At 43.4% G+C, this 23,029-nt stretch overlaps 1 protein-coding gene across 1 annotated transcript in view; it reads right to left on the bottom strand.

Moving 5' to 3' along the window:
- Positions 1–23,029, bottom strand: part of LOC130680538 (collagen alpha-4(VI) chain-like) — a 283,814-nt gene that overhangs the window by 85,471 nt on the left and 175,314 nt on the right. Inside the window, 6 exon segments of the mRNA XM_057491269.1 lie at positions 7,533–7,611; positions 16,902–17,236; positions 20,541–20,783; positions 20,786–21,094; positions 21,446–21,817; positions 21,820–21,999. Of these exon segments, the coding sequence (XP_057347252.1) occupies positions 7,533–7,611; positions 16,902–17,236; positions 20,541–20,783; positions 20,786–21,094; positions 21,446–21,817; positions 21,820–21,999 (1,518 nt within the window).

The raw sequence follows: 23,029 nt of genomic DNA, 5'->3' as shown, positions 1-23,029 counted from the left end.
AGGTCCCAACAATTCCCCCTTTTTGTTTTATAAATGCTCTGGGATGTCCCAGCAGGCAAGGCCCCTGTCTTAGGTTGTCCCCCTCTGGGGATCTTACCCGTCACTGGGTACCTTGCAGCTCTTCGGATGTCCCAAGCTTATTCATCCTCCATGGCTTGTCTTAAGTTGTCTCCACCTTGGAGATCTTACCCGTCATGGGCACGCGGGGAGATAGTTAGGGGGAATTAACAGACACGCCATCATCATAAGGTTCACAATGATCGTAGGGGTCACTGGCTTCCGTGGCAACTCTCTGGTAATGTACCTGCACGCACATCAACTGAATTGATTCAATTCTTTTTTGGACAAACTGGATAATCTTGTTAATAATGCAGGGCCCAAAAGTGAAAAGTAGGAGCAAAAGAAGGATAGGACTAAGGAAGGGCAGAATATAGGGCAACCACCCATGTAACTCAGTCCAAAGAAAATTGACTTGTAATTCTTTTCAGTGTCTCTCGAGGTCTTCTTGAAGTTGCTTGACCTTATTTTGGACTATGCCGGAGCAGTTCGCATAAAAACAGCACTCTTCCTGTAAAAAGAGACATAAGCCTCCCTTTTCAGCTGTGAGGAGATCAAGCCCCCTACGGTTCTGTAGGACTACTGTTGCAAGGGAATCCAATTGTGCTTGGAGGTCAAGAATTGTGCTGGCTACCTCTTGTATATTATCGATCATCTGTTGAGAAAGGGCTTTATAATAATGCAGAGAGGTCCCCCAATCCTGCTGCCCAAGTGGAAGCTCCGGTGGCCACTTCAAGGCCTATAAGCAGGGGGATAATTTGGATGGCCCTTTTTGATCTACCTCCAATGTGGTCTAAAGCAGGAATAGGGAGGCTCTGATTATTAGGGACCACTTCAATGTCAGGGAAAATTACAGCTGGAGCACAAACCCCATCCAGTCTGTCAGGAGAAAGCCAAACGCATCTTCCCCACAAATGAAGAACTGGGGTCAGCTTTGAAGCATGGGCCTTTAGGGGAAAGAAGGTCTAGATAGACTCTAGAACTTGGGGGTAACAGCTGGCACTGGGGCTCAGTCTGTGACAGGTTAACAAGAAGAGCATTGGCTTGTAATGGTCCCGGCCTCAAGCACAGCCAGCAATCATTAGCTAAATAGGGATTGGTTCTATTGAGTAAGGTAAAAGCAGCCTGTATGATTGATTGTGTCTCAGGATCAAGAAGCAATTCTCCCCTGATCTCCGGGAGGCTAAGAGGGTAGTAAATAGGGGGATTTTGGTCTTCAATCAACCTATCAGTTTTTTAATTTGGTGCTGTTGAACCTGATCTTGGACTCTGCCCCATCAGAGATGCCTATAGGGGCAACTTGATTCCAGCAGGCCTGAGCTCCCCTATTCTCTCAACAGTCAGCATATTCAGTCTTGCCTTCTGTCAGAACTGCATACCAGTATGTTTTGTTCTGGTGAGTGCAGGGGATAACCTCCTGATGGCATTGAGCATGAACGGAGGCAAGAAAAGTGGTGCAAGAACACTCAGAGGGGGATTTCCCTTGGGCAGGTGAAGATATTTTGGGGCCTGGCCAACAATGGTGAGAGAGAACTCTCCCAGGGCATCCATTTTCTGTCCCTTGCATAAGTGTAACTTCCCATTGCCCATTAGGGCAGGTTTTGGTAGAAGTATAACAGTGTGTGGGGGAGGGGCCTTGGAGGGGTCTCCGATGGTTTTTCGTAGTATGGCTCTTGCTTGACCGGGATCTCCAAATCCTGTCCTAGCTAATGGTAGATTTATTGCCATTAACAGGAAGACCAGCATCATTGGGTTCATTGCAGACCCTGAAAGAGAAAGAAGAGAGATATCCTCAGGAGGCGGGGGGCCTTCTGGGTCATCATTGACATCAGTGAACTCCCCCTCCTTAGCGGGGTAATACTTGAGAACCCTTGCGGGGACCCAGATCAGCCTTTTTTCATTGGTCAGAAAGACACAGCCAAATCCCTCTCCAGCTGTAATGAGGGGGTCTGGGCCCCACCATTCTCCAGTAAGGGGGTCCTTCCATCGGGCTCTAATCGTCCGATAAGTAACGGTTGTTGTCCAGTGCTTTTGGAAGGGTGAGAAGTGTTCACCTTTGGCAAAATTTTAAATATTTAGAGTAAATAATGCCATCTTTAGTTGATCATGGGGGGGAGTGTTCCCCCTTTTTGTTTTATTATTTGACATTTGAGGGTATGATTGTGTTTTTCCACGATTGCTTGTCCTTTAGGGTTATGAGGAATTCCAGTGGTATGGGAAATTTGCCATTTACCCAAGAATTCAGTGAAAGATTTACTAATAAAGCAGGGACCATTATTGGTTTTGATTTGATCTGGCAGGCCAAGAATGGCGAAGCACTGGAGAAAATGGCTTATGGCATGTTTAGATTTTTCTCCCATATGGGCTGTAGCCCAACAAGCATGGGAGAAGGTATCAACTGTTAGAAATATGTATTTAAGCTTCCCAAAAGGGGCAAAATGTGTGACATCAGTCTGCTAAAGGTTATTGGGCCTCAGGCCTCGAGGGTTCACTCTGCCCTTTTGAAGCAGAGGAACTTGTAGAAAACGCTGGCATGACTTACATGTCCTAATGATCTATTTTAAGTCTCTGACGGGGACCTGAGGGAACCAATGGTGTAGTCCCCTCCAATTAGCATGTGTAAGTTGATGAAAAGAGGTAGCCTCCTGTACTGTGTAGGCTGAAGCTAGTCAGTCGGCAAGAGCATTGCCTCTCGGCAAAAAGCTTGGCAAATCTTGATGTCCCCTTAGATGTTGTACAAAAGGGGGAACTAGTCTCTGTTTTAACAAATTGCGGGCTTGAATCATCAAAGGAGTGATGGGATTATTGTCAAGTCTGATGTGTGCGCCCACAAGGTTGGGCAGTAGATTGACAACGTAAAGGCTATCTGAAAACAAATTAAGAGGGCCTTGGATCTCAGACAGAGCTAAAACAACAGCATAAAGCTCTTTAAACTGGGCGGAGCCCTGTACCTCATGAAAGAGGGTTATGGCCGGAGGGCACTCACTTGTGTCTGGGAGGAACATTACCATAGAGGCTCCCTGTTTACCCCCGTCAGTAAAAACAGAGGGGGAAAGAGGGGTCTGCCTCAGTGAGGAACATTTTAGGTGGCTGCCACGCCAATTGGCTAAAGGAACTCATCCACTTATAGGGACCATAGTGACAGTCCATTATCCCTGGAAAGCCCTCCATGGCCATTGCCAAGCTGGAATTATTTCTCTGTAGCCACAAGAAATCATTTACCCAAAAAGGAATGATCAAAGAGTGGGGTTTACACCCAAAAAGATGGACAGAAAGATCTCATCCCTTGACAATGCAGTCGGCCATTTGATCCACCATAGAGTACACTCGGGGTGCCCCTCCCACAGATAGATGTATCCAATGTATGGGATCTCCCTCCTGAGCTAAAAAGGCAGTGAGGAGGGTCTCTCTTGCCATAATATAGAGGATCAGTGGCATGTTTGGATTATATCTTTTTAAGGCAGCGTTATCAATGTCATGTTGAACTTTTGTCAATGTGTCTCTATGTATAGGGGTTAAAGTCACTGTTGAGGCTAGGTTAAGGCCTTTTAATAGGTCGAAAAGAGGGATAAGATCGGCTGTGGTTATAGGAATCCAGGGCCTCATCCAATTGATTTCTCCCAGCAATTTCTGGAGCTGTGGTAGCGTATATGCGTCCTGAATACATAACTGGGGCTTAACAGGGGAGACAACATCTAATGTTAAAGTAGTCCCCAAAATTTTAAAAGGAGCTATCTGTTGAACTTTACTGGGGCAATTTGAAAGTTGTAGTTTTTGAGCAGGGAAAGGCACCTTTTAAAGAGGTCGTCTAATTTGTGGGAACAAGTGGCCCCCAAGATAATATCATCCATATATATGTAAAAGAGTATGTCAGATTCCTCTCAGCTTGTTGCTGGCATTCCTCTTTATACAAAGCACACCACTTAATATAAAGGGGGCCAGGGAGAACCACCCAGGCAAGAGCCCTCCAATCTGCGGTGGTGCACGGATGGTGACCAAGTCCCTGGAGGATGGTCTCAGCCCAAGGAGCATTGGGGCCGTCCTCAAGAATGGCCTTCTTTAATTCCTTAAGGTCACCTGGCTCCCAAGGGTACCAGGGGGCAGGACAGTTACCTCCGGGATTAACATTGACCGGAAATAGCTGACATGGCCCTGGGTTAGGTTGTGGGTGGAACAATGGATTCTCTTGGGGTTGGCAGCCAATAGGAGAGCATGAGTCCTTATATGGGAGAGGAGCCAAAACCCCTGCTCATTGGTATGGAGGAATGGGGACTGATGATGATTTGAAAGGGTTAGAAGAGGAACTAGTACCAGGAAGTGGTGGGTACAAAGGAGCCGTGGATTTGGGAGGCCAGGGGGCGGCATCAAAAGGGTTGAGGGCGCCATTGCCACGATTCTCATCTGGCTCTTTATGGCTTTCTTGTCCTCAGCCTGAGGAAGGGGATCAGAATCTCCCCAGGAAGGGGCTCCCGACCCAGTGGTTTCCCTGTCTATTAAGTTCTTGGCAGCTGGCTTCGATGGCCGAGGAGGGAAGCAACTCTTAAGGGCTGCTAAAGTGGGGAAGGTCCACAGAGGGGGGATATCACCCTGATTAACTTGGTCTTTGCATATGAGTTGCTCCACCCTGTCCCAAGTTTCCCAGTCAAACAAATTACTTGCAGGCAGCCATGGGGCGACTTTAACTAAGGTCTCCCAGGTTTTGATAGCTTGGCTGTCAGAGGGCTCTAGGCCTCTACTTCAGAGGAGGACCCTAAGGGATTCAAGAGAGGGATCAGGCTTGGAAGAAGAATGTCCCATATTTTATGGGATTACACTTACCCGTAGTCCGATTAGCTCGTGAGCGAAGTTCCTCGTTCCTCACACGGGGCAACATTTGTTGCTCTTCAGCAACAAGAAGGTGGGGGGACAAGCAGGACCAGCCTGTTATCCCCGGGGCTGAGCGAGAGGGCAAGTGTTGGCGGCTTGGACACCCTCCCCTGAGATCCGGGGAAAAACAAAACCACACCAAGCCGGGAGATGTGTCAGCCTCAAGGGCACAGCAAAACTCAGCTTTATTCCATCAGAGGCTTAGTTATATAGGGAAAGATAAGGAAGTAACAGAAACCAATGGCAATTGATTATCTCATCTCTCACTAGGGTCTTTAGGCAGGTTTCAGGTTAAGTGGGGAGGCGGAGTTAGGGCCAAGAGTGCACGCGCGGGAAGCTAGTTAGGCCACAAAAGCGGAAGTAACGAGGGAGGATGGAAACCTCCAGTCTGCGGCCGTCACAGGCCTAAAAGAGGCAAAAGGTCCCAACAGTCTGGTACCTTTCAGTCCCACCAGATGAAAATGAAGCAGGTAGGTGGAACCACAGAGGGCTACCACAGCTCTCTCGTAGCCTCTATTTCCCAGAGGGCTCACTGCACTAAGCGCCATTCCATAAAGCCACTGCTGATGTAGACCTGTGGTTTCCTCCTGGGAACCGAGGTGGTCAGCGGGACGGCCACCGATATTCTGGCTCCACTCCTTAAGGGCACATGATGGGATTCCATTTCTTTGGGAAATTTATAAACTCCCATTAAACCTCACTTCCTTACCGGTAATAATATTCTCTATCTCATGAAGGTTAGAACCTGTCTATATGGCTTGCTCTGTCCAGTGAAATGTGAGCAGAAGTGACGTGTGTGTGTGTGTGTGTGTGTGTGTGGCCAAAATTTAAGAGTAGTGCATAATTTGCCCCTTTCCTTCCCCTGCCACAGGAACTGACCCCTCCTCCAGTCTGGGTCCTTAAATGACAGGGAGGAGGCAGAGATGAATACCTTCTTGCTAATTTAAACCACTGAGATTTGAAAATTGTTACTGCAGCATCATGAGCCTACCCCACCCATGTGGAACCTAGATCATCTAATTTGTGCACATAATGTAACAAATAGACAAGGAAACTGCAAATTGGTTGAAATCACCATTTGTAGAACTTCACAACAAATATTTCTGTTAGTATTTTGAATAGTCACAAACACACACACACACACACACACACACACACATACACATTGGCCTTTCACTGTTATAAACAAGCTGCTTTGGTCTTGTGGTTAAAAGTTGTATACATATTCTTAATTATTCTTTATAATAAATTCCAGGAAGTGGTATACCGATCTAGCACGTAGGCAACATTTGTAGTCTTTGTCATACATTCCAGACTCCCTTCCAGAAAAGTCACATTTTAAATTTCCCATGGCAATCTATGCAGTGAATTTGGCTGGGAGCAGATTGTCACAAAAAATATTTCAGCACATTCCAACAACACCACCAGAGGAATACCCGAGCATATCCCGCCAGGGTGGGAGAAGGGTGAAGGGGCCTAAACAAGTGGTATTGCTGGTCATTCATCCTGAGTTTGTCTCAGAACCTTTATGTGGCACAAAACGGGACTGGCCCAAGCAGCTCCAGGCAGTGTGCAGGTGGTCCTGGGCAAGCACGGCCAGCTGACGTCCAGCCAGCACGCCAGGCACCAGGCGGGGTGCCAGGCACAGGGCTGCACCGACTCAGAGCCTGAGACATCTTTTTCTACATTCACACGGGTGCTCTGCAGACTCCACACAGCTCTTGGAGATGGACAGAGAGGGAGAATTAGAGAGCAAAAGAGGGAGGAAGGGCAGTGGGAAAAGCAAGTTCAGCGTAGGATGATTCCAAAGTTTAGAGAAAAGAGCTTTATGGGCCCCTGGGTAGTCTGAAAGAGTAAACCACGCTCCGGAAAGTAGGGGCTGAACTCCCCCCTCACGGGCAGACCCTGGGCTGGCATCAGCCCCCACTCTCTCAGGCTGAGAGACCCATGGTCAGTGGCAGGGGGTGTAGCTCTGGGCTCTGTCAGCCCCACAGAGCCCCCTGACTCATACAAAGAGGGAGATGGGACATCAGCCTCAGCACTGGGCTCCCCCCACGAGGTTAGCGTACAGGAGGCTTAACAGAGTCTGTGAAAGTCAACATGAAATCTCGTCAAGTGGAGTCGAGTTTCTGGAAGGGGAGTCACGCCCTCCAAGCCGATTATAGGAAGAATTGCCCACTACAGCCGCCCACAGAAGAATCACCCACAGGCAGGAATTGTCCATGAAAGGCCCCACCTGGGGAAAATGCACATTTCATCTACAAACAGAAATTAAGTGCCCCGCAACCCAGCCAAGGAGAAACTGTTACCCACCTGGACTCTCGCTTTTCCCCAGGGGGCTGCTGTTCAAACAGCCCCTCTGCATTTCCTCCTTCTGCCCCATAAAATAATGTTCCTCTCCTTGGTTGGTCTTGCCTATGGTTTTGCTGTAGCTTATATGCCCCGAATTGTAATTCTCTGCCTTCCCAAATAAACCCATTTTTGCTAGTGAAGGACCTGACCTTTATTCTTCAGGATAGTCAGCCCAGAGCTGTCCACCCGGGAATCTTGAGACCATCTCAGCCCCTGCTGAAGAACAAGGCCCACATAGGGCAACATGGTGCACGTACCTTTGCAGCAGAGAAGCTCAGATATTTCCTTCAGTCTCTCTAAACCGTCATCCAGTTCGTCTGTAAATACTAAAAGGACCTGTTGTTCATAAAGGAGGGGTGTGGTGGAAGAGGGGAGGGAGGGGAGAAAAGAAGAGAGGTGAGGAGAGGATGATGGAAGGAAGGAGAGAGGCAGAGAAGAGGATGCTACTGCGTGCTGCATTTCCTAAAAATACAACGGTTGTGCCCAGCTTATCATTCTATTCCCATTTATTCATCTGTTACTTTATTACATGTTCACTGTACTTCAACTTCCCCCCACCCACCCCTAAAAAGAAATAATGTGAATCAGTTTAATGGGTTCATCTTAAAATATCAAAAATTGTCTTACAATATCCATCTTTATAATTTTAATGCATTTTCTTTTTTTTTTTTTGATAATAATTTTTTATTGAAGGGTAGTTGACACACAGTATTACATTACATTAGTTTCAAGTGTACAGCACAGTGATAAAACATTTATATACATAATTCTAGGTTCCAGCTATCACCCTAACAAGCTGTTACAATATCTTGACTATATTCCTTATGCTATACATTACAACCCTGTTACTTATTTATTTTACCACTGGAAGTCTGTCCTTCTTCTTTTTTTTTTTTTTTTTTGGTGAGGACATCTCTCATATTTATTGATCAAATGATTGTTAACGACAAAAAAATTCTGTATAGGGGAGTCAAAACTCAATTCACAATCATTAATCCACCCCAAGCCTAATTTTCGTCAGTCTCCAATCTTCTGAGGCATAACAAACAAGTTCTTACATGGAGAACAAATTCTTACATAATGAATAAGTTACATAGTGAACAGTACAAGAGCAGTCATCACAGAAACTTTCGGTTTTGCTCATGCATTATGAATTATAAACAGTCAGTTCAAATATGAATACTCATTTGGTTTTTATACTTGATTTATATGTGGATACCACATTTCTCTCTTTATTATTATTATTTTTAATAAAATGCTGAAGTGGTAGGTAGATACAAGATAAAGGTAGAAAACATAGTTTAGTGTTGTAAGAGAGCAAATGTAGATGTTCAGGTGTGTGCCTGTAGACTATGTGTTAATCCAAGCTAGACAAGGGCAATAAAACATCCACGTATGCAGAAGATTTCTCTCAAAACGGAGGGGTGAGGTTCTAAGCCTCACCTCTGTTGATCCCCAATTTCTCACCTGATGACCCCCTGCGACTGTGCCTGTCTTAGGTTGTTCCTCCCTTGAGGAATCTTACCCGTCTCTGGCTAAGCAGTCATCTTCCGGGGCCATACAGGGAAATGTAAAGTTGGTAAGTGAGAGAGAAGCCTTATTGTTTGAAATGGTTAGCTTTTATTTCTTTGCATATTTATGCCCTGTGGCTTCTAGGCCCAGCATTTGTCTTGAGGTATCTTTACCACTTGGAAGAATTATGATACTCGGTAAATTTGATATGAGGCACGAATTCTATTTAAGGGTTGTAATTAGGAAGGAAGAAGAAAAGCTATAGAAGTAGCAGGCGGAAGAAAACATGGGAAGATTGATTATTTCTTTGACATATCTTCTTGTAGAGTAACTTCAGCATGTATAGGTTTTAAGCTACTACTTAAATTGCGCACACACATTAACATAATAGGAGTATAGTTACATAACCAAAGCATACCTGTAATTACCAGCCATCTCCAGTGAAACCAAGAAAACCAGTTAGGCACCTTAGGCATTTGTGAAAACTTATCTATGATATGGTGGATATTGTCCAACTGAACTTGAACAGTCTGAGAGAAATCAGACAAATTAAAACAACCCATTCCTGGGGAATGTTCACATCCCTTATGTTCTTTTAACAGTAAATAGTCTGTAGTTGTAAGAGTTTGGAGCGCTACAATTTTCACTTCTCCTAATTCTTGGTTGAGTTCCAACAGTATAGATCCAGTCAAATTTGTTGTTTTACTGTATGCACAGGCCAGCTTAGATATCTCCTTCATTCCCATGGCAAGTCCAGGAGCTGGCGGGATGAGTGCATCTACAGCTGTAGCAGTGCATGGATCTTTGTTGGGGATTTTTTATGATCATCTTCTGGCATGAGTCTTCCAGAGAGTGCTGATGTTGGAAGTTCTCTTTCATATCGTATCTTAGTTCATTTTCAGGGTAGCCCAATTAGGCTTTGATCTTCTGTATAAACGCAAACAGATCCTTTGCCTACACTTTTATACGCCTTTTATACCCTTGTGTAGAATTCATTGGAGGTTACCACACAGGAACTGCCTTTTTCTGTTTTGTTTTGTTTTGTTTTGTTTTTGGTATCAGTAATCTACAAGTACATGACGAATATTATGTTTACTAGGCTCTCCCCTATACCAGGTCTTCCCTATAAACCCCTTTACAGTCACTGTCCATCAGCAGAGCAAAATGTTGTAGAATCACTACTTGCCTTCTCTGTGTTGTACAGCCCTCCCTTTTCTCCTATACCCCCATGCATGCTAATCTTAATACCCCCCTACTTCTTCCCCCATTTATCCCTCCCTACCCACCCATCCTCCCCAGTCCCTTTCCCTTTGGTACCTGTTAGTCCATTCTTGAGTTCTGTGATTCTGGTGCTGTTTTGTTCCTTCAGTTTTCCCATTGTTCTTATATGCCACAGATAAGTGAAATCATTTGGTATTTCTCTTTCTCCGCTTGGCTTGTTTCACTGAGCATAATACCCTCCAGCTCCATCCATGTTGCTGCAAATGGTTGGATTTGCCCTTTTCTTATGGCTGAGTAGTATTCCATTGTGTATATGTACCACCTCTTCTTTATCCATTCATCTATCGATGGACATTTAGGTTGCTTCCAATTCTTGGCTATTGTAAACAGTGCTGCGATAAACATAGGGGTGCACTGATCTTTCTCATACTTGATTGCTGAATTCTTAGGGTAAATTCCTATGAGTGCAATTCCTGGGTCAAATGGTAAGTCTGTTTTGAGCATTTTGATGTACCTCCATACTGCTTTCCACAATGGTTGAACTAACTTGCATTCCCACCAGCAGTGTAGGACGGTTCCCCTTTCTCCACAGCCTCGCCAACATTTGTTGTTGTTTGTCTTTTGGATGGCAGCCATCCTTACTGGTGTGAGGTGATACCTCATTGTAGTTTTAATTTGCATTTCTCTGATAATTAGTGATGTGGAGCATCTTTTCATGTGTCTGTTGGCCATCTGTATTTCTTTTTTGGAGAACGGTCTGTTCAGTTCCTCTGCCCATTTTTCATTGGGTTATTTGTTTTTTGTTGAGGTGTGTGAGCTCTTTATATATTCTGGACGTCAAGCTTTTATCAGATCTGTCATTTTCAAATATATTCTCCCATACTGTAGGGTTCCTTTTTGTTCTATTGATGGTGTCTTTTGCTGTACAGAAGCTTTTCAGCTTAATATAGTCCCACTTACTCATTTTTGCTGTTGTTTTCCTTGCCCGGGGAGATATGTTCAAGAAGAGGTCACTCATGTTTATGTCTAAGAGGTTTTTGCCTATGTTTTCTTCCAAGAGTTTAATGGTTTCATGACTTACATTCAGGTCTTTGATCCATTTTGAGTTTACTTTTGTATATGGGGTTAGACAATGGTCCAGTTTCATTCTCCTACATGTAGCTGTCCAGTTTTGCCAGCACTATCTGTTTAAGAGACTGTCATTTCGCTATTGTATGTCCATGGCTCCTTTATCAGATATTAACTGACCATATATGTCTGGGTTAATATCTGGGTTCTCTAGTCTGTTCCATTGGTCTGTGGCTCTGCTCTTGTGCCAGTACCAAATTGTCTTGATTACTATGGCTTTATAGTAGAGCTTGAAGTTGGGGAGTGAGATCCCCCCTACTTTATTCTTCTTTCTCAGGATTGCTTTGGCTATTCGGGGTCTTTGGTGTTTCCATATGAATTTTTGAATTATTTGTTCCAGTTCATTGAAGAATGTTGCTGGTAGTTTCATAGGGATTGCATCAAATCTGTATATTGCTTTGGGCAGGATGGCCATTTTGACGATATTAATTCTTCCTAGCCACGAGCATGGGATGAGTTTCCATCTGTTAGTGTCCCCTTTAATTTCTCTTAAGAGTGACTTGTAGTTTTCAGAGTATAAGTCTTTCACTTCTTTGGTTAGGTTTATTCCTAGGTATTTTATTTTTTCTGATGCAATTGTGAATGGAGTTGTTTTCCTGATTTCTCTTTCTGTTGGTTCATTGTTAGTATATAGGAAAGCCACAGATTTCTGTGTGTTGATTTTGTATCCTGCAATTTTGCTGTATTCTGATATCAGTTCTAGTAGTTCTGGGGTGGAGTCTTTAGGGTTTTTTATGTACAGTATCATGTCATCTGCAAATAGTGACAATTTAACTTCTTCTTTACCAATCTGGATTCCTTGTATTTCTTTGTTTTGTCTGATTGCCGTGGCTAGGACCTCCACTACTATGTTAAATAACAGTGGAGAGAGTGGGCATCCCTGTCTAGTTCCTGATCTCAGAGGAAATGCTTTCAGCTTCTCGCTGTTCAATATAATGTTGGCTGTGGGTTTATCATAGATGGCCTTTATTATGTTGAGGTACTTGCCCTCTATTTCCATTTTGCTGAGAGTTTTTATCATGAATGGATGTTGAACTTTATCAAATGCTTTTTCAGCATCTATGGAGATGATCATGTGGTTTTTGTCTTTCTTTTTGTTGATGTGGTGGATGATGTTGATGGACTTTTGAATGTTGTACCTTCCTTGAATCCCTGGGATGAATCCCACTTGGTCTTGGTGTATGATCCTTTTGATGTATTTTTGAATTTGGTTTGCTAATATTTTGTTGAGTATTTCTGCATCTAAGTTCATCAGGGATAATGGTCTGTAGTTTTCTTTTTTGGTGGGGTCTTTGCCTGGTTTTGGTATTAGGGTGATGTTAGCTTCATAGAATGAGTTTGGGAGTATCCCCTCCTCCGCTATTTTCTGGAAAACTTTAAGGAGAATGGGTATTATGTCTTCCCTGTATGTCTGATAAATTTCCGAGGTAAATCCATCTGGCCCGGGGGTTTTGTTCTTTGGTAGTTTTTTGATTACCGCTTCAATTTCGTTGCTGGTAATTGGTCTGTTTAGATTTTTTGTTTCTTTCTGGGTCAATCTTGGAAGGTTGTATTTTTCTAGGAAGTTGTCCATTTCTCCTAGGTTTCCCAGCTTGTTAGCATATAGGTTTTCATAGTATTCTCTAATAATTCTTTGTATTTCTGTGGGGTCCGTCGTGATTTTTCCTTTCTCGTTTCTGTTACTGTTGATTTGTGTTGACTCTCTTTTCTTCTTATTAAGTCTGGCTAGAGGCTTATCTATTTTGTTTATTTTCTCGAAGAACCAGCTCTTGGTTTCATTGATTTTTGCTATTGTTTTATTCTTCTCAATTTTATTTATTTCTTCTCTGATCTTTATTATGTCCCTCCTTCTGCTGACCTTAGGCCTCATCTGTTTTTCTTTTTCCAATTTCGATAGTTGTGACATTAGACCATTCATTTGGGATTGCTCTTCCTTTTTTAAATATGCTTGGATTGCTATATACTTTCCTCTTAAGACTGCTTTTGCTGTGTCCCACAGAAGTTGGGGCTTAGTGTTGTTGCTGTCATTTGTTTCCATATATTGCTGGATCTCCATTTTGATTTGGTCATTGATCCATTGATTATTTACGAGCGTGTTGTTAAGCCTCCATGTGTTTGTGAGCCTCTTTGCTTTCTTTGTACAGTTTATTTCTAGTTTTATGCCTTTGTGGTCTGAAAAGTTGGTTGGTAGGATTTCAGTCTTTTCGAATATTCTGAGGCTCTTTTTGTGGCCTAGTATGTGGTCTATTCTGGAGAATGTTCCATGTGCACTTGAGAAGAATGTATATCCTGTTGCTTTTGGATGTAGAGTTCTATAGATGTCTATTAGGTCCATCTGCTCTACTGTGTTGTTCAGTGCTTCCGTGTCCTTACTTATTTTCTGCCCGGTGGATCTATCCTTTGGGGTGAGTGGTGTGTTGAAGTCTCCTAGAATGAATGCATTGCAGTCTATATCCCCCTTTAGTTCTGTTAGTATTTGTTTCACATATGCTGGTGCTCCTGTGTTGGGTGCATATATATTTAGAATGGTTATATCCTCTTGTTTGACTGAGCCCTTTATCATTATGTAGTGTCCTTCTTTATCTCTTGTTACTTTCTTTGTTTTGAAGTCTATTTTGTCTGATATTAGTACTGCAACCCCTGCTTTCTTCTCACTGTTGTTTGCTTGAAATATGTTTTTCCATCCCTTGACTTTTAGTCTGTACATGTCTTTGGGTTTGAGGTGAGTTTCCTGTAAGCAGCATATAGATGGGTCTTGCTTTTTTATCCATTCTGTTACTCTGTGTCTTTTGATTGGTGCATTCTACCCATTAACATTTAGGGTGACTATTGAAAGATATGTACTTATTGCCATTGCAGGCTTTAAATTCGTGGTCACCAAAGGTTCAAGGTTTGCCTCTTTAGTATCTTAATGCCTAAATTAGCTCACTTATTGAGCTGTTATATACACTGTCTGGAGATTCTTTTCTTCTCTCCCTTCTTGTTCCTCCTCCTCGATTCTTCATACTTTGGGTGTTTTGTGCTGTGCTCTTTCTAGGAGTGCTCCCATCTAGAGCAGTCCCTGTAAGATGTTCTGTAGAGGTGGTTTGTGGAAAGCAAATTCCCTCAGCTTTTGTTTGTCTGGGAATTGTTTAATCCCACCATCATATTTGAATGATAGTCATGCTGGATACAGTATCCTTGGTTCAAGGCCCTTCTGTTTCATTGTATTAAATATATCATGCCATTCTCTTCTGGCCTGTAGGGTTTCTGTTGAGAAATCTGATGTTAGCCTGATGGGTTTCCCTTTATAGGTGACCTTTTTCTCTCTAGCTGCCTTTAAAACTCTTTCCTTGTCCTTGATCTTTGCCATTTTAATTATTATGTGTCTTGGTGTTGTCCTCCTTGGATCCTTTCTGTTGGGGGTTCTGTGTATTTCCGTGGTCTGTTCGATTATTTCCTCCCCCAGTTTGGGGAAGTTTTCAGCAATTATTTCTTCCAAGATACTTTCCATCTCTTTTCCTCTCTCTTCTTCTTCTGGGACCCCTATAATACGGATATTGTTCCTTTTGGATTGGTCACACAGTTCTCTTAATATTGTTTCATTCCTGGAGATCCTTTTGTCTCTCTCTATGTCAGCTTCTATGCGTTCCTGTTCTCTGATTTTGATTCCATCAATGGCCTCTTGCATTCTATCCATTCTGCTTATAATCCCCTCCAGAGTTTGTTTCTTTTCTGTTATCTCCTTTCTGGCATCTGTGATCTCCCTCCGGACTTCATCCCATTTCTCTTGCGTATTTCTCTGCATCTCTGTCAGCATGTTTATGATTCTTATTTTGAATTCTTTTTCAGGAAGACTGGTTAGGTCTGTCGCCTTCTCTGGTGTTTTCTCTGTGATCTTTGTCTGCCTGTAGCTTTGCCTTTTCATGGTGATAGGAATAGTTTGCAGAGCTGGGACGAGTGACGGCTGGAAGAACTTCCTTTCTTGTTGGTTTGTGGCCCTCCTCTCCTGGGAGAACAGCGACCTCTAGTGGCTTGTGCTGGGCAGCTGCGCGCAGACAGGGTTTCTGCTTCCTGTCCGGCTGCTCTGGAGTTTATCTCCGCTGTTGCTGTGGGCGTGTCCTGGCTCGGGCAGCTGCTCCAAAGTGGTGGAGTTGCGTTGGAGCAGGAGTGGCTGGGAGGCTATTTATCTCCGTAGGGGGCCTCACTGCTCCCTGCAGCCCAGGGGTTAGTGTACCCAGAGATCCCCGGATTCCCTACCTCTGGATTAATTTTCCCACCGTGCCCCTTTAAAACTTCCAAAAAGCACCCGCCAAAAAAAACCATGACCACCAAAAAAAAAAAAAAAAAAAAATTTTTTTAATTAAAAAAAATTTTTTTTAATTTAAAAAAAAGGTGGTCGCTCGTTTTTCTTTATTCTCTGGTGCCAGCCTCAGGCCTCTGCTCATTGGTCTTGCTGCCCTGTTTCCCTAGTATTGGGGTCTCTATCCCTTTTAGACTACCAAAAAGCGCTTGCCAAAACAAAACAGGAAAAAAGAAAAAGATTTAAAAAAATGGGCGCTCGCTTTTCTGGTGTCCTCCTGCGCCAGGCCACCGGTGCCCGCTCACTGTTCTTGCTGCCCTGTTTCCCTAGTATTGGGGTCCCTACCCCTTTAAGACTTCCAAAAAGCACTCGCCAAAACAAAACAGCAAAAAAGCAAAAAAAAAAAAAAAAAAATGGTCGTGCGCTTTTCTTATGTCCTCCGGCACCCGGCCTCCAGTGCCCGCTCACTGTTCTTGCTGCCCTGTTTCCGTAGCATCCAGGTCCCCCTGGGTACGTACTGTGTCTGCACTCTGGCCCGGATGGCTGGGGCTGGGTGTTCGGCAGTCCTTGGCTCCTTCTCCCTCCCGCTCTGCCTATTCTTCTCCTGCCGAGAGCTGGGGGGAGGGGCGCTCGGCTCCCCCCGGGCCGGGGCTTGCATCTTACCTCCTTCACGAGGTGCTGGGTTCTCTCAGGTGCGGATGTGGTCTGGATATTGTCCTGTGTCCTCTGGTCTTTATTCTAGGAAGGGTTGTCTTTGTTATATTTTCATAGATATATGTTTTTTGAGGAGGAGATTTCCGCTGCTCTACTCACGCCGCCATCTTCCGCCCCACCTCTTAATGCATTTTATACAATTAAAATGTGTTACCTTTACTCACAAAAAGTTTAATTTAAAAAGTGAGTTAACACTATTCAAGAAATAAGTCCTCTGGATGCATGATTAATGGGAAACCTAAATGTAACTTTTAAAGTCTGGAGATGTCATTTCCTAATAAACATCACATGAGATCTTTTCCTTCTGTGGAGTTTTCTGGCCTGTAGTTCTGGGGCACCATGAAGGGAGGAGGTGGGCTGCACTCACGAGCCACTAGCTGCCGCCAAAGATGATTCAAGGAGCTGACTGCAAACATAATGGTCCCTTCTCTACACAACAAGGGGCTATGCGGAGCTGATATCTTCCTTGTTATCTTTGGAATGAATTTATGCCATGAAAGAATCTGATCACTAAACTGTGGGTAGTTACGGGGCAGGGGCTTTATCCTTTTATCTCTACTGACATTATTCAGCACAAAGCTCTAGGGCTCAGTACCTGTCCGCTGACTGAATGGAAACACATCCCTGGCTGGTCTTTACTGAGTGAGACTGCGGCTTTCCTCTGTGTACAATCTCCAGTGAAGAACAGTTTAGCTGACCTCAGTCACAAAAGTTTTATTCCTCCAACTCTCCCTGATGGCCTCCTGACTTGTTTTCTCACATTCATTACCTTCACTTCAGCAGAAAAGAGATGCACAGCGTTATCTCCCAGAAACAGCAAAAATTCCATATCCATATGGCTGCTATGGGCAGTCTGATGAATCAGGAGTTTCTGAATGACCTCCTCACTGTACTTTTCAAAGCCAGAGTCAAAGATAAGCTGGCCATTTGAGCCAGGAACCAAGTGGTGGAACATTGTGCTGACTGGACCGGGGACGCTGCAGCTGATGTTGGAGAGCGACACCAACTGCCGCATCAGCTCTGGCAGCGACACTTGAAGATTCTGCAGAACTTGCCTCATGGGAGTGGAGATACCAATTCCTACAGACAGATCTATGTTGCATCCTTTGAAGGTAGAGGAGAAGAAAATCAAATTAGCCATCTATAGATACATGACCAGGCCCAGAAGGTATCAGCCACGCTGGTCCTGACAGAAGAAACTCCAGCCAACCAACAGAAGTGTGAGCTAATGATTGTGGTTGTTTAGTCTGGGGTATGGTTTTTTACACAGGAAGAGCTAACTGATACAATACATAGTGTTTTGTACCTCTATGCCTCTGCACATCCTGTTCTCTCTAAGGGCAGTGTCCTTTCCCACCCTTTCCACCCCAGTCTTCTTAACTGATGCATATGCTTCCATCTGCAGTTCAGGTAACACCCCACCACCATCACCAAAGACCTCTCTGACTCATGTCCCCAGGCCCTCATGTGGAGTCATCAAATGCCCCTGCATATGTCCATTGTTACTTTACTTGACCTTCTCTCCCAGTAAACCCAGATTCCTTCTCAGGTAAGACTATGTCCTCTTACTTTCCTGGTGCTTAATACAGATGCTCATTCCATATTGGACTAATAAATGACACGGGCAATGCAAATGAGCTTTGAGTCTCCTTTAGCACAAGCTGTACTACTTTCCTTCTTTCCTCATTCACTGCCCACGCATATCAGTTGTTTCAGGGAAGCATATTAGAAAATATCAAGGCTGACAATCAAACTCAACTTCCTTTTTTTGTACTGAACAGTTTTAAGAACTCCTGCAAGGGTGTACCTAGAGTTTGAAGGTCTACTGGTCTTTCAAGCTATGCTCACCCACTCACAGGTGAATAATAAGACCATGCACAAAATTCCAACAAGGAGGCAAAAGTTGAAGGTTACCGATGCACCTGGATTAGAATCTGGATAAATGTCTTAAAATGTAATTTTAAGCATCCTTAAGAGGGCTTATTATTACTACATCTGGACAAGAAACATAACTTGGAATTGTCATGGCCAAGCCAGGAATCTTGGCCTTTTCTCTTTAGACCAATGCACATTGGAGTATTTGGCTCAGAATCAATGAAAACAAAACTGCAGATTTTGGAGGAAAATTTTGAGGAAAATAAATAAATACTGGATGTTTCACCACTGAAAATGGTTATAAACAGTGGCTTACATTTTCTCAGGGACTTGAGCTCCAGGCCTCAGCCATAAGTTTTGTGATCAGATATGTTTCTAGAATTTCCAGGATGGAAAATGCCTTCTTCTGCTCTTTTCATATAAACTGATTTGGTTCTCTTTTGGTTTTTAAATCTCTAATTGAAATTCACAGAAAGGAATTTTCACAGGTATAAATCCTGTTTCTATATTGGATATAATTTCAGAAAAAAAGTAACTTCTTTTTTATTCTACGGTATATTATTCCAACATTTCCAATTTTGCTTTTCCCAAGGAATATTTTCAGATGGATTTACTGTGTAATGCAAGGAGCATTTGCTTCCCTGGTAACAAAAAAGTTGAACATTGACAGATAACCTTTAAGATCCTTATGACCCAACTTTATGATTTTAGAATTCTAGAATTAATTACGGTCTAGCCATTATTGAAGTGTCCAGTTAATTTTATCAGAAAAGTCAAAAGACAAAGCTTAAGAGAAATATAAACCCTAATTTACTATACTACAAGGTACAAAATGGTCTGAAAAAGGAAACTGGAATCCTGTATCTCTTCTGGGATACATCAGGGTTAATAAATATTCAGGTCCACATAAACAAAAAACTGGACTTCGATTCCTGAAGAATATGAATTATTTAATAGAGGACATCCCATAATCCATGCTTATCTAAAAAATAATTTTACACGTTCACTCTTTTCAATAGATTTCTGAATTCACCAAAGGCACTGCAAAGGAGTGATACACTAGATGGTATCAACAAAAGTATTAACTTAATACTTAGAAAATTGGCTCTGCATTTTGACACCAAACTGCTGGAACATTCAAATCCTGCCTCCATTATTTCCCATGTGTATTTCTTAATGTCTTTCTTGTTTTTCTCATTTGGAAATTGGATATCATAATAATAGCATTTGCTGCACATGGAGTTAAGGTAGGAATATTGGCCTTTATGGGTTCCATTATATACTCTCTATATAGAGATTCCATCTATACTTTATTATACTATCCTACACTTTCCATTACTATACTGTATTATATCCTACAACATTCTATGCTATTTTATTCTATGCTATATTATACTCTCCTATTCTGTACGATGTTTCATCAGGCCTCACTGTTCTACATTATACTGTCCTCCTATCCAAACATTGATTCGAGGACCAGCAGGACCAGCAGAACATGGGAACTTGTTAGAAAAGCGCAAGCCCACCCTGACTGAAGCAGAAACTTCATTTCAATAAGATCTCCAGGAGATTCAAATGCATGTTAAAGTTTGAGAAGCCCTGTTATGTTCTACTATACTCTACTAAAGGCAATATAGAACAATATTTAGTACACAGACTCTAGAATCAGACTGCCTCAAGCTCACATCTCAGCTCTGCTATTTCCCTGGGCCAAACAGCCTGATCTTGCTGTGCCTTGGTTTCCTAGTCTGTGAAACAGTACCCATGTAATAGGGTCATGCGACATTTTCCTTTATAGAAACCCTTGGAAATCCCCTGGCACAAAAAAGGCCCATCTGAAGGTTAACCACTTTAATTATATGTGGCTGTACTGTGGAATCTCGCCGCTGATGGTGAGTGGTGGAGGCGTCCACGAAGACACTCTCTGCATCAGCCGCCTGCTGAAAGGCCAGCTGGGAAAAGAGCAGAGGAGCAGCTCCAGGTGGTCGGAAGGAGGAGCCCTTGGCTCTGAACCTCTGGGTTCTAGATGAAAGCTTAAGGAGAGAAAATGGAATTAAGAACAACCTCAGCCGTATGGAAGCATTTTTGCAACAAAGCAGAGAAACCCCTATACAAAGCCACCTAGAAAAAGACTGTTCTATTTCATAAGAGCACCTATCCAACTGATAGTATTCTCTGCCTCTGTTTCCCTTTCCATAGGCCCAAGTCTTCAGTACGTTGTGTTTACAAATTTCAGTCTGGTTTCTCTTATTTACACAAAATAAAGGGAAGAGTTGGAAGGACTTTCTGGAGACAGAGTTCCAAGAGGGCTCAGGCCTCTGGAGTCCAGAGTGGCGACAGCTGCAGGAATGATGAGGAGATCCCCAGGGGAAGGTGGACCACAGCAGCAGGAAGTCAGGCACGTGCCCTGCCCACAGCGTGATCTTCCCTTCGCCTTCCAGCTACATGGTCAGTTTTATGTCAAGAGAGCCAACAGGGTCCCTGACACCTACAATGGGCTTATGGACCAAATAACAAGCCCTCTGCCACTCACCTTGTGGAATGCAAACCTTATAAAGAATTTCCTTCTCCAGGTTCTGCAGATATTCAAATTTTTCTTCATAATAAACTTTGTGTTGGTCATTAGTAGTCTCCAAAAGCTGAGAGTTTTTGGCTTGTCCCACCCCAATTGCAAAAAGTATTATGTTTCTGCCCCTGAGAGCCTTGGCTGGTATGGCTGCATTATCCTGGGTGACCCCGTCAGTGATCACAATCAAATACTGATGGACACTGGGTCCCCTCCCCATGAACCATCAAAACAAGGCAGAGTGAAGGTCAGGGCTTTCCCAGTGTGTGTGCCGCCATTCATCTGCTGGACGTTCGTGATGGCTCTGTTTGTGTCCACCTTTGGGAAGTATTGGTTGAGCCTGAATTCCTCTTGGGGGGTTGAACTGAACTGCAGAAGGCCAATCTGAATTTCACTGATACTAATACTGGACTGGTTCACCATCCTCTTCATGAATCCCTTCATTTTTTCAAAGTCTTTTGGGGAGATGGATTCTGAACCATCTATCAGGAAGATAATGTCAGCTTTCCTATTCTTACAAGCTGAGGACACAGGAAGCAGAACAAAACATACATTCAGAGCCTGAAACCCATTAATTACAACTCTCCAGGGGCATTCAGGGGTGGAATAAACACTCCATGAAAATATTTTTAAAGGGGGTGGGAAAGGAAGTCAATGAAATAAATTTTCTGTGACCCAGCACAAACCAGCCTCAAAATAAGACACAGCTGTGTAATGAAGACAGAGACTTTGATCGGCTTGGTTCACTCCAGGTCATGGTCACTATGTGCCCAATGCTCAGTTTTGAACCCACACTTCTAGAATGAAGCCTGTTTGAGTAGATTAGATACAAATACTTGGAAGGAAAGAGACACTGAAGAAAAAATTCTTACTCTCTGTGGAGCAGATATCCTGTATCACTTCTTGCTGGATGGCCTTCAAGGAATCAAACTCATGCATGAAAAACATCTTGTCTTTAGTGATCTGCTGAAGCTCAGTAATGTCAGCATCTCTGACTCCAATAGCATAAATGATAAGCCCATGTTCTCTCAGTGCCTCTGCCACTGGGTTGGCAGATGTAGCATCTCTGATTACTACGAGATACCAAGGCACATGGCTGTGAGCCTGGTCTGCAAATACCTGAGCCATGTCATTCAAGGCCTGACCTGTCATGGTGCCACCTCTTATCTGCTGGATGCCATCAGTGGCTTCCTTCAACCTTGCCACACTCAGATGCTGACTTAGGATGAACTGACTATTAATTCTGAGTACTGAGTGACTCCAAACTGTACTCTGTCAGGCCCAATATGGAACATCTTTATCATCTCCTTCATGAACACCTTCATTTCCAGAAAATCTTCTTGGTTGATGCTATCAGACCCATCAATAAGGAAGTAAATATCTGCCTTCTCAATGTACACACAGCCTAGGCAATAAGAAGAAGCAAGCCATCAGAGCGTGAGATGACGTGTAGCCAAAGCCATTGATCCCCATCCCGTCCATTCTCCCTCACCACTCATTGTTCCTTTGAGAGCCAACAGCTTTCTACTGAAGGCACCAGTGACTGATTAAGGATATTCCCTGTCCAGGAGCATGCTCAGTCCATACACTAGGCAGGCCAGCATGCCTGGGAGCGAATTTGGGAGCAGCCACCGGCCAGTGATTGACAGCCTCATTCCCTTGTCCTCTGGGAGGATGTGGATGGGGAAAATGGAAGTTCCTATGGCCAGGATCCTCACCTGACCCTAAACTACTTGATGATGTAACTGGCCTGCTGCTAGCCTACTGCTTCCACACCCATGAGCAATAAGCTATTACTGACTGAGTCACTATATAAAGGGCTCTGCCCAGTGCTCTGGGTGGAGGCAGAGATGGAGGAGGATTACAGACCTGCAGACTGTTGGATGCAGACATGATTCTAGTTGGATGCAGACATGATTCTAGTGCTTGACCTACCACTGGGAGAACAAGCCAGGCAATAAACTTTATACCCCAAGAATGTTCCATTGTCATTTCTCAGTCTCATTGAATCCATAGCGAGCTTGCCTGCAGCTGAAATCCACTGTCAAGACAGAAATGTACCTCTTTGAAGTTACGTCTCTCTTATGTGTCTCCTCAAGAATATAAAGCCTTCATATGACTTGGGCTCTTTGGAATAGACCAAACAGCCTGCAGGAGGTATTTCTTCATGTGTCTAGATCCAAAAATTAGGCTCAAATAAAACTGACTTTATTTTCAAGTGATTTTCAAGGTGAATTTTTCATTGATAATTCCAAAGGGCAAAATGGCTTTACATTTAGACACTGTCTCTACAATTTACTAGTAGGTTTTTTCCCTTTGCATCTCAATTTCATACTCTGTCAAGTGAGAATCTTAACACCCTTATTGTGAAGATTATATAAGATCATGCAACACAGCAGAACCTAGTTTTAAAAATTCATGGTTAAAATGACCCAGTCCTATGGGGAGAACAGTGT

This window comes from Manis pentadactyla, chromosome 14, assembly GCF_030020395.1.
Source record: "Manis pentadactyla isolate mManPen7 chromosome 14, mManPen7.hap1, whole genome shotgun sequence".
In the NCBI taxonomy this organism is placed as follows: domain Eukaryota; kingdom Metazoa; phylum Chordata; class Mammalia; order Pholidota; family Manidae; genus Manis; species Manis pentadactyla.
This window is presented reverse-complemented; position numbering and strand designations above follow the sequence as displayed.